Source organism: Oncorhynchus masou, chromosome 29 (genome assembly GCF_036934945.1).
Source record: "Oncorhynchus masou masou isolate Uvic2021 chromosome 29, UVic_Omas_1.1, whole genome shotgun sequence".
Classification (NCBI taxonomy): domain Eukaryota; kingdom Metazoa; phylum Chordata; class Actinopteri; order Salmoniformes; family Salmonidae; genus Oncorhynchus; species Oncorhynchus masou.
This window is the reverse complement of record NC_088240.1, coordinates 19,865,613-19,877,882: the sequence shown is the minus strand read 5'-3', so window position 1 is coordinate 19,877,882 and position 12,270 is coordinate 19,865,613. Positions and strand designations below refer to the sequence as shown.

The following is a 12,270-nucleotide window of genomic DNA, read 5'->3' as shown; positions in this document are numbered from 1 at the left end:
GGCTTGAGAATGAGGGAGTTTGAGGTCTAGCTCCACGCTTCAGCTTACAGACAGACCAGGACTTCCATCCCTCATACTGGCTGTAGCTCTGTCTGGTGTGTATGCTCCAAGGATCAGCTGAAGGCAGAAACAATATTTACAATTCTAATTTGTTTTTTAAACCAAATATCCTACCATCATGTTTGTGCTGGGGTTAGGGAACCCCTCTAAAAAACAGACAGACAGCAATAGAGACAGAGAGATATTTTTTGTAAAGTACCTGAGAGTTTGCCCATATCAGTGAGGTAATGTGTAGTTCAGCTGGTCGAGGTGGCCAGGGCCCCATTGTGAACATATTTCTGCCCAGTGTGGATGCAGTCAGGCCACGGAAAGCACATACATTAACTTCAGTTAATCAGAATAGGAAACATTACAGAGGACCCACTCTAGACCGAAGACACAAATCCAGCTCACATGTACAGAGGTAAAACAAAGTATTGAACCCTTTGGAATTACCTGGATTTCTGCATAAATTGGTCATAACATTTTATCTGATCTTCGTCTAAGTCACAACAATAGACAAACATAGTGTGCTTCAACTAATAACACACATATTATTGTATTTTTCTTGTCTATATTGAATACATAATTTAAACTTTCACAGTGTAGGTTGAAAAAAGTATGTTAACCCCAAGGCTAATCACTTCTCCAAAAGCTAATTGGAGTCAGGAGTCAGCTAACCTGGAGTCCAATCAATGAGACGAGATTGGAGATGTTGGTTAGTGATGCCCTGCCCTACAAAAAAAACACTCACAAAATTTGAGTCACAAGAAGCATTGCCTGATGTGAACTATGCCTTGAAGAAAGGTGATCTCAAAAGACCTAAGATTAAGAATTGATGACTTGCATAGAGCTGGAAATGGTTACAAAAGTATCTCTAAAAGCCTTGATGTTCATCAGTCCACAGTAAGACAAATTGTCTATAAATGGAGAAAGCTCAGCACTGTTGCTACTCTCCCTAGGAGTTGCCGTCAAAGATGACTGCAAGAGCACAGTGCAGAATGGTCAATGATGTTAAGAAGAATGAGGTTAAGAAGAGTGTCAGCTAAAGACTTACAGAAATCTCTGGGACATGCGAACATCTCTGTTGACGAGTCTACGATAGGTAAAACACTAAACAAGAATGGTGTTCATGGGAGGACACCATGGAAGAAGACACTGCTGTCCAAAAACAAACATTGCTGCACGTCTGAAGTTTGCAAAAGTGCACCTGGATGTTACACAGCGCTACTGGCAAAATATTCTGTGGACAGATTAAACTAAAGTTGAGTTGTTTAGAAGGAACACACAACATTTGTGTGGAGAAAAATAAGCACAGCACAACAACATCAAAACCTCATCCCCACTGTAAAGTATGGTGGAGGGAGAGTCATGGTTTGTGGCTGCTTTGCTGCCTCAGGGCCTGGACAGCTTGCTATCATCGACTGAAAAATGAATTCCCAAGTTTATCAAGACATTTTGCTGGAGAATGTTAGGCCATCTGTCCGCCAATTGAAGCTCAACAGAAGTTAGGTGATGCAACAGGACAATGACAAAAGACACAGAAGTAAATCAACAACAGAATGGCTTCAACAGAAGAAAATACACCTTCTGGAGTGGCCCAGTCAGAGTCCTGACCTCAACCCGATTGAGATGATGTGGCATGACCTCAAAAGAGCGGTTCACACCAGACATCCCAAGAATATTACCGAACTGATATAGTTTTGTAAAGAGGAATGGTCCAAAATTCCTCCTGACCGTTGTGTAGATCTGATCTGCAATTACAGAAAATGTTTGGTTGAGGTTGTTGCTGCCAAAGGAGGGTCAACCAGTTATTAAATCCAAGGGTTCACCTACTATTTCCACCCTGCACTGGGAATGTTTACATGGTGTGTTCAGTAAAGAAATGAAATCGTATAATTGTGTGTGTTATTAGTTTAAGCAGACTGTATGTCTATTGTTGTGACTTAGATTAACATTTTATGTCAAATCTATGCAGAAATCTAGGTAATTCCAAAGGGTTCTATTACTTTTTCTTGCCAATAAGTATCATGTGTGGATGTACTTATTGGGATCAGAGTGTTCAAATAAGCATATTCTGATTTAAGTAAGAAATGTAGACATAATACACAGCCTAATCATGCCTGTACACAGCTGTTTGTCAGTTGATCTACTGGCATGAAGGTCTTCTTGCAGACAGTCGGTCTCTGGCCTCTCTGTTGTAAGGTGTACCCGAGGCTGCCATCTTCGCTTCACTGTGAGCTGGGTTGTAAACACACATACACACAGGTTTGCAACAGTTCTCAGAGTTTGCAACATTATATCATATTAGTCAGTCAGTGAGAAGTCTGATCCCCCTGACTCTCCCCACCGTCTCCCCCTGTTATTATTATGATAATCTCCCTGCTCATTCCTGGGCTGAGACTACACAGGTACAGACAGACACACACACACACACACACACACACACACACACACACACACACACACACACACACACACACACACACACACACACACACACACACACACACACTCTCTAGTCAGGCATGTACTAGTCAGGCACTAATATCTCATTAAGCTACAAAAATAAACTAATGCCTGTATAACTCTATACACCCATTTTAATGAATGTATGAAGTCGCACTACATGTCCCTAACTAGCCTAGCATAAATAATATCATAATAAGAAGAAAAATAAGCTCGAACAATGTAACATCTACACAGGTCCATGAACCCAGAACTAAGAGTAACAATGATGATAGACAATCTGCTTGAATATCCCAGTATAGGTTACACTACATGAAGAATGATAACTCCCTCGTCAGACCAGCACAGCAGGATTACAACTTCTACTGGTGTGTCATCTGCTTCAACGGTCAATAAGTGTACAATAATATGGCTATTCAGTCATTTTGGATCTCACCTGCTCCAAGCCTGCTCCTTCCTGTATGGGACTGTGTAGAATTCTCTGAAAAGCTGCAATTTGCGCTCCTTTGTCAATTTTCCACCATCCCTTCTGCATGTAACAGTATATGCACACACTCTTCCCTAATGCAGTTAACAGTTTAGGCACACACTTTTCCCTTTTCCCTAATGCAGGTAACAGTTTAGGCACACACTTTTCCCTTTTCCCTAATGCAGTTAACAGTTTAGGCACACACTTTTCCCTAATGCAGTTAACAGTTTAGGCACACACTTTTCCCTTTTCCCTAATGCAGTTAACCGTTTAGGCACACACTTTTCCCTTTTCCCTAATGCAGTTAACAGTTTAGGCACACACTTTTCCCTAATGCAGTTAACAGTTTAGGCACACACTCTTCCCTAATGCAGTTAACAGTTTAGGCACACACTTTTCCCTTTTCCCTAATGCAGTTAACAGTTTAGGCACATACTTTTCCCTTTTCCCTAATGCAGGTAACAGTTTAGGCACACACTTTTCCCTTTTCCCTAATGCAGTTAATAGTTTAGGCACACACTTTTCCCTTTTCCCTAATGCAGGTAACAGTGCAACGTTACTGATAGCCAGGTGGATAGATGTAAATTATACCTTTCCCCTGAATAATCTAGCAACCACTTTCATAATGTCTTGCCTATTAGCTGATATGTTTCGCTCTGGCAAGTTACACAAGCAAGCCAACACAGAACAACACAACGTCGTTAGCCTGGTTGATAGATTGTTCTTCCACATACCTTTTTTGGACATGTTTTCTCAGTTTTTTCTTGTACTTTGCGATTAATATGAGGTTTCTCCACAGCCCTCTGTCTTTCGTTGACTGTCCTTTGGTTTGATTGTTATCTTCTCTCCGACATTTTCATCGGCAGCAGAAAACGAAAGCGCTTGTTCATCCATTCTTAGTTGTGTAACTTACATTATTTTTTTTCCGAAATTCTCACGAAACCACTTAATTTAACAGGGAGGATATCAAATAATTCTGTTTGATGGTTACTTCATTCTTTTTTTAAATGTCACATATACGTTTTTTCGTCGTAAGGGCTCATATGAAACTCAGTAAAATCTTTGAAATGGTCGCATGTTGCGTTTATATTTTTGTTCAGTGTAGTTCTAAAACACTGAGAAATATAGACATTTCATCAATAACAAATTACATGACCCTCCCCTGAATTAGATTTAAAAAATAGTAAACTATTCCCTTGACTAAAATTGAAAAAGCATGACCCTCCCCATTTCCCTCCAGGTACCTATTATGTAAATGTAATCCATCCCTTAGAAAAAAAGGGTTCCAAAAGGGATCTTCGGCTGTCCCCATAGGAGAACCCTTTTTGGTTCCAGGTAGAACTATTTTGGGTTCCAATACCCTCTGTGAAAGGGCTCTTCATGGAACTCAAAAGGGTTCTACCTGGAACGAAAAAAGTTCTTACACACACACACACACACACACACACACACACACACACACACACACACACACACACACACACACACACACACACACACACACACACACACACACACACGATGTCCCCTTGCTCTGAACAATGATGAACAGAGTGCTAACACACACAGACCCAGTCTGTAACAGGTGTAATCATTCCTTCAGAATGGCTTTGGTGGTGCTGATATCGCTTATCCTCCCCTCTCTGGGGTTTGCAGGTGAGTTCGAACTTAACCTGATTTTAATTTAATCTTAAAGTTAAAGATTAAGTTTATCTCATTTTGTCTGTTTTTATGGTTTAGCTGTTAGTCTGGGTGATGTGCTGGGTAAAACTAATATTGCTGCACAATATTCATATCAAAATCAAATAAATCATTAATTTGACTTCTAAATCTTTAGGAAAAAACAGCACACTAATGGTCTTATTTTCGCTCACAGTGATCTATTAAACACTATAGAGCAAACCAGAATCCAAGTGTGTATGAGTTTATTTCATCGTTTTCAGTTAGCCTGCATCCCTAAGAAATTGTCAACAAAATATATCCAATAACCATTTCACTGATTTGATGTCATAGACTTGTTTCCATTGAAAGTACAGTTTTTGTTGTTGATCTCTCCTCCTACACCTGACCTAGATAGAAGAGATGTGAGGGTGATTTGTAAGATTAGTCTTACCGAGACCCCTCTCAATCATCATCAATGCAAATGAGCTCAAGTTCATGTCACCATATGATATATTCTGGCTGTAATAAATATTTTTTAATAACCTTCATACTAATGTATTGTTTAGTATGTATTACCTGACGAAGATCCAGCTCGGATTGAAATGTTGTCCTTGTTGTGTGTCTGATTAAATCCCCATGGAAGCATACCAGAGTTGCGGACATTTCTTTTTTCTTTGATACATTTTTCTCTCATACACCTGATTAGTTGGATGTGCATATTTTTCAATTGTTTCTATTATTTAGGCCTAAAGTATTTTTTGTAAATTGTAATTAATTTAGTTATTTAAGTAGAACTTATACTGCTGTGCTCAATGATTATTTGACACTAACAGTTATCTCCAGTGGTGGCTGACGGTACAGTAAATGTACATTTCATTGTATGTTTAGGTGCTGACGAGGAGTGTGTGTACGCTACTGTCGGGAAGACCAAGGTGATTGACCATGATTATCCGGGCCTGGAGTTGTTTGAACAGTCATTCCACTTACGGTGGACCCATGACTCTAAGATAGTTTACGACAACAAGAAGAATACTGCAATGAAATACCAGACCACAAAGAATGGTTCTCTGTTACTGGAGAACCTACAGCTGGATAACGCTGGGACGTATCAGGCTACCATCTACGACAACCTGGGAAATCACATGAAGTCTACCGTAACTCGCCTGTGTCTGCTCGGTAAGTACAAAACACACAAACAATACAGAAAACACATACAATGTGCACACACACACTCACAATTATGTGGTCTTGTGTGTGTGTTTTGTGTTCTCAGTGCCTGTATCTAAACCCCGTCTGACACACACTTGTGATGGAACATCTGTCACTCTGAGGTGTGACGTGGGGAACCCTGGGGTTGTGAACATGGTGTGGCAACATAACGGAAACACGCTGCCAGGACAGACAGGCGCTACTCTGACCATAACCAAGGCAACGCTCAAACCTGAAGACAGTTATGCGTGTACAGCGAGTATTAAAACCAGTGGGGAGAAGAGTGATGATGTTCACCCTGAATGTACAGGTGTGTAGAACATACAGTCTGAAGTTTACATAGACATAAGCCAAATACATTTAAACTCAGTTTTTCACAATTCCTGACATTTAATCGTAGTAAAAATTCCCTGTCTTAGGTCAGTTAGGATCACCACTTTATTTTAAGAATGTGAAATGTCAGAATAATAGTAGAGAGAATGATTTATTTCAGCTTTTATTTCTTTCATCACATTCCCAGTTGGTCAGAAGTTTACATACACTCAATTAGTATTTGGTAGCATTGCCTTTAAATTGTTTAACCTTAGTCAAATGTTTCTGGTAGCCTTCAACAAGCTTTCCACAATAAGTTGGATTGAGGTCAGGGCTTTGTGATGGCCACTCTTGTTGTCCTTAAGCCATTTTGCCACAACTTTGGAAGTATGCTTTGGGTCATTGTCCCTTTGGAAGACCCATTTGCGACCAAGCTATAACTTCCTGACTGATGTCTTGAGATTGTGCTTCAATATATCCATATAATTTTCCTGACTCAGATGACATCTATTTTGTGAAGTGCACGAGTCCATCCTGCAGCAAAGCACCCTCACAACATGATGCTGCCACCCCCGTGCTTCACGGTTGGGATGGTGTTCTTCGGCTTGCAAGCATCCCCCTTTTTCCTCCAAACGTAACGATGGCCATTACGGCCAAACAGTTCCATTTTTGTTTCATCAGACCAGAGGAGATTTCTCCAAAAAGTACAATCTTTGTCCCCATGTGCAGTTGCAAACCGTAGTCTGGCTTTTGTATGGCGGTTTTGGAGCAGTGGCTTCTTCCTTACTGAGCGGCCTTTCAGGTTATGTCGATATAGGACTAGTTTACTGTGGATATAGATATTGGATATTGTACAGATGAACGTGGTACCTTCAGGCATTTGGAAATTGCTCCCAAGGATGAACCAGTCTTGTGGAGGTCTACAATTATTTTTCTGAGGTCTTGGCTGATTTCTTTTGATTTCCCCATGATGTCAAGGAAAGAGGCACTGAGTTTGAAGGTAGGCTTTGAAATACATCCACAGGTACAACTACAATTGACTCAAATGATGTCAATTAGCCTATCAGAAGCTTCTAAAGCCATGACATCATTTTCTGGAATTTTCCAAGCTGTTTAAAGGCACAGTCAACTTAGTGTATGTAAACTTCTGACTCACTGGAATTGTGATACAGTGAATTATAAGTTAAATAATCTGTCTGTAAACAACTGTTGTAAAAATTACTTGTGTCATGCACAAAGTAGATGTCCTAACCGACTTGCCAAAACTACAGTTTGTTAACAAGAAATTTGTGGAGTGTTTGAAAATCGAGTTTTAATGACTCCAACCTAAGTGTATGTAAACTTCCGACTTCAACTGTACTACATTTAAGTAACCTGTTTACACAAGTGTGTGTGTGTGAAACACACACGCACCCACTCACACACTCACAGCCAGTGTTAGGGCAGATAATGTATGTGCTCTTTACAATGTGTGTGTGCATTGTGTTCCCAGTGGCTGTGTCTAAACCACGTCTGACACACACCTGTACTGACTCATCTGTCACTCTGAGCTGTGATGTGGGAAACCCTGTGAATGTGCACGTGACATGGAGCCGTAACAGAAACACACTGCCAGGACAGACAGGCGCTACTCTGACCATAACCAAGGCAACGCTCAAACCTGAAGACAGTTATGCGTGTACAGCGAGTATTAAAGACAGCGAGGAGAAGAGTGATGATGTTCACCCTGAATGTACAGGTGTGTAGAACATACTACGTTTAATGAACATACCTGGTGATGAGAATGATTATAATGATGACGATGCATGATGATTCTTCTGCAGATGATGATTCCTCTCCAGTGCTCTTGTTTGGGATGGAGCTATGGCTGATGGTGTTGATTCTGGCTGGCGGAGGTGGTCTGCTCCTCATCCTCATCACCTTGGGGTGTGTCTGCAGGAGCTGCAGGCAGCACAAGAGACGCCTAGAAGGTACTGAACACAAAAACACACGTTATCTACATTATGATAAAACAGTATTATGATAAAACCCAAGCTACTCACAATGTACCAACATTTAACTCCATTACCTATGAATCCCAGCCCCTGATTTACCCAGATGTAATCTCTTCTCTCATGTCTCCCTGTAGAGGAGGAGGAGATGAGATTGGCCCCCCTCACCCATCCCACACGTCCACCACCAACAAAGGGCCCAAAGCTGACCCCGGCCCCATAACAGAGCAGCGTCTCAGGCCACACCAAACTCCAGACCCAGGTCTCCACAGCAAGCACCAGATGATGCTCAGACTCAGCCCATACCAATGCCCAGGTGGACAGGACCACGAAACCACAGGAATTCACGATGTGTGTGTGTGTGTGTGTGTGTGTGTGTGTGTGTGTGTTTTGTGTGCAAACATTCACAAATTCTTCTTAACCACAACAACCCCTGTAGTCACAAAAGTGGAATCTGTCAGATCTATATTCTTTCCTCAAAGTAACACAAACCTGACTTTATTAGTACTGCATCAGAAGTCACTATCATGACATTTGACATCTATAGCATCATAATCAGGGAGCTATATTTTCAGATATTTTTCTGATGAGATGAAGAAGAATAAATATCTTTGATATGTTGAAACATATAATGCTTGTTCATCGGATGCGTTCCTATGGGTAATGTAATTAGTACATATCTTGTGAGTTATAGTCTGTGTATTGTGTAGCTATGTGGTTTGTACTGTATGATTGTTCCTGGGGTCCACCTGTTCTAACTGAATGTTCAGTAAACTGGCTGCTGTGGCTCAGCCTGTCTCTCAGACTCACACCACATCCTGGCCCTCCAGTGCACTCAACAGGCTGAGTTCTCATGGGTGTATAGATCTCTATACCACACCTGCAAGACAAAGAAACTGCATGATAATGTGTGTGTGTGTGTGTGTGTGTGTGTGTGTGTGTGTGTGTGTGTGTGTGTGTGTGTGTGTGTGTGTGTGTGTGTGTGTGTGTGTGTGTGTGTGTGTGTGTGTGTGTGTGTGTGTGTGTGTGTGTGTGTGTGTGTGTGTGTGTGTTTGTGTTTGTGGGTGTCAGAGAGAGAGAGAGAGAGACAGACACAGACAGACAGAAGAGAAAGAGAAGTGCATACTTTCAAGTTGGTTATGAATCCATAATTATCCTCTGTGTATGACAGAGATGTTCTACATGGAACCCAAAAGGTGTCTACCTGGAACCATATAGGGTTCTCCTATGGGGACAGCCAAAGAACCCTTTTTTTCTAAGAGCGTACGGACTTCAAACCATCCAATCGAAATGTCTTTTGGAGATTATTCCAAACATAGAGTGCAAGGAAATTAAAGGCTGATTTACCTAACTCTGTAGACACCGAAGGAATCTCCAAAGTTAACCAACCCTGTGAGCGAGTTTGATCATTTGTCATTTTAAATCTTAACAGTGATGTTAGGCAAGCTTAGCTTAGCTTTGGGAGCAGGGCTTTGTAAACAAAAGGAGCGTAATGATGTGATCTACGTGACTTTAAAGAGGTTCAACCAAACTTTTGGTAAAGAGTGCCGTGATGAGTAGTAAACTGCCTCCTGTGAAAAAACAAAATGTCACCTGTGTGTTGGATGTGGGTAGGGGGGTGAGACCTGTAGGTAGGGGGGTGAGACCTGTGGGTAGGGGGGTGAGACCTGTAGGTAGGGGGGTGAGACCTGTAGGTAGGGGGGTGAGACCTGTGGGTAGGGGGTGAGACCTGTAGGTAGGGGGTGAGACCTGTGGGTAGGGGTTGAGACCTGTAGGTAGGGGTGAGACCTGTAGGTAGGGGGTGAGACCTGTAGGTAGGGGGTGAGACCTGTAGGTAGGGGGGTGAGACCTGTAGGTAGGGGGGTGAGACCTGTGGGTAGGGGGTGAGACCTGTAGGTAGGGGGGTGAGACCTGTGGGTAGGGGGGTGAGACCTGTAGGTAGGGGTGTGAGACCTGTGGGTAGGGGGTGAGACCTGTAGGTAGGGGGTGAGACCTGTAGGTAGGGGTGTGAGACCTGTGGGTAGGGGGTGAGACCTGTAGGTAGGGGGTGAGACCTGTGGGTAGGGGGTGAGACCTGTAGGTAGGGGGTGAGACCTGTAGGTAGGGGGGTGAGACCTGTAGGTAGGGGTGTGAGACCTGTAGGTAGGGGGTGAGACCTGTAGGTAGGGGGGTGAGACCTGTAGGTAGGGGGGTGAGACCTGTAGGTAGGGGGGTGAGACCTGTAGGTAGGGTGTGAGACTGGTGGGTAGGGTATGTGACCTGTGGGTAGGGGGGTGAGACCTGTAGGTAGGGGGTGAGACCTGTAGGTAGGGGGGTGAGACCTGTAGGTAGTGGGGTGAGACCTGTAGGTAGGGTGTGAGACTGGTGGGTAGGGTATGTGACCTGTGGGTAGGGGGGTGAGACCTGTGGGTAGGGTGTGAGACCTGTAGGTAGGGGGTGAGACTGGTGGGTAGGGTATGTGACCTGTGGGTAGGGGGGTGAGACCTGTAGGTAGGGGGTGAGACTGGTGGGTAGGGTATGTGACCTGTGGGTAGGGGGGTGAGACCTGTAGGTAGGGGGGTGAGACCTGTAGGTAGGGGGGTGAGACCTGTAGGTAGGGTGGTGAGACCTGTAGGTAGGGTGTGAGACTGGTGGGTAGGGTATGTGACCTGTGGGTAGGGGGGTGAGACCTGTGGGTAGGGTGTGAGACTGGTGGGTAGGGTATGTGACCTGTGTGTTGGATGTGGGTAGGGGGGTGAGACCTGTAGGTAGGGTGTGAGACTGGTGGGTAGGGTATGTGACCTGTGGGTAGGGGGGTGAGACCTGTGGGTAGGGTGTGAGACTGGTGGGTAGGGTATGTGACCTGTGTGTTGGATGTGGGTAGGGGGGTGAGACCTGTAGGTAGGGTGTGAGACTGGTGGGTAGGGTATGTGACCTGTGGGTAGGGGGGTGAGACCTGTAGGTAGGGGGTGAGACCTGTAGGTAGGGGGTGAGACCTGTAGGTAGGGGGGTGAGACCTGTAGGTAGGGTGTGAGACTGGTGGGTAGGGTATGTGACCTGTGGGTAGGGGGGTGAGACCTGTAGGTAGGGGGGTGAGACCTGTAGGTAGGGTGTGAGACTGGTGGGTAGGGTATGTGACCTGTGGGTAGGGGGGTGAGACCTGTGGGTAGGGTGTGAGACTGGTGGGTAGGGTATGTGACCTTTGTGTTGGATGTGGGTAGGGGGGTGAGACCTGTAGGTAGGGTGTGAGACTGGTGGGTAGGGTATGTGACCTGTGGGTAGGGGGGTGAGACCTGTGGGTAGGGTGTGAGACTGGTGGGTAGGGTATGTGACCTGTGGGTAGGGGGTGAGACCTGTGGGTAGGGTGTGAGACTGGTGGGTAGGGTATGTGACCTGTGGGTAGGGGGTGAGACCTGTGGGTAGGGTGTGAGACTGGTGGGTAGGGTATGTGACCTGTGGGTAGGGGGTGAGACCTGTAGGTAGGGTGTGAGACTGGTGGGTAGGGTATGTGACCTGTGGGTAGGGGGTGAGACCTGTAGGTAGGGTGTGAGACTGGTGGGTAGGGTATGTGACCTGTGGGTAGGGGGGTGAGACCTGTGGGTAGGGTGTGAGACTGGTGGGTAGGGTATGTGACCTGTGGGTAGGGGGGTGAGACCTGTGGGTAGGGTGTGAGACTGGTGGGTAGGGTATGTGACCTGTGGGTAGGGGGTGAGACCTGTGGGTAGGGTGTGAGACTGGTGGGTAGGGTATGTGACCTGTGGGTAGGGGGTGAGACCTGTGGGTAGGGTGTGAGACTGGTGGGTAGGGTATGTGACCTGTGGGTAGGGGGTGAGACCTGTGGGTAGGGTGTGAGACTGGTGGGTAGGGTATGTGACCTGTGGGTAGGGGGGTGAGACCTGTAGGTAGGGTGTGAGACTGGTGGGTAGGGTATGTGACCTGTGGGTAGGGGGGTGAGACCTGTGGGTAGGGTGTGAGACTGGTGGGTAGGGTATGTGACCTGTGGGTAGGGGGGTGAGACCTGTGGGTAGGGTGTGAGACTGGTGGGTAAGGTATGTGACATGTGTGTTGGATGTGGGTAGGGGGGTGAGACCTGTAGGTAGGGTGTGAGACTGGTGGGTAGGGTATGTGACCTGTGTGTTG

At 44.9% G+C, this 12,270-nt stretch overlaps 1 protein-coding gene across 1 annotated transcript; it reads left to right on the top strand.

The window, feature by feature from the left end:
• The first annotated feature begins 4,525 nt into the window (after positions 1–4,525).
• LOC135521122 (uncharacterized) lies at positions 4,526–9,743 on the top strand. The gene is made up of 6 exons (XM_064947058.1): positions 4,526–4,633; positions 5,528–5,815; positions 5,913–6,158; positions 7,653–7,898; positions 7,984–8,130; positions 8,289–9,743. Exons 1-6 carry the CDS (start codon positions 4,582–4,584, stop codon positions 8,372–8,374), a joined length of 1,065 nt encoding a protein of 354 aa, XP_064803130.1. The 5' UTR covers positions 4,526–4,581; the 3' UTR covers positions 8,375–9,743.
• Positions 9,744–12,270: the final 2,527 nt, after the last annotated feature.

Bases quoted from the DNA above. Each gene is read 5' to 3' on its own strand.
- LOC135521122 (XM_064947058.1), top strand. From the start codon at position 4,582: ATGGCTTTGGTGGTGCTGATATCGCTTATCCTCCCCTCTCTGGGGTTT. The intron at 4,634-5,527 runs GTGAGTTCGAAC...TTGTATGTTTAG, and splicing joins CCCCTCTCTGGGGTTTGCAG to GTGCTGACGAGGAGTGTGTG. The intron at 5,816-5,912 runs GTAAGTACAAAA...TTGTGTTCTCAG, and splicing joins AACTCGCCTGTGTCTGCTCG to TGCCTGTATCTAAACCCCGT.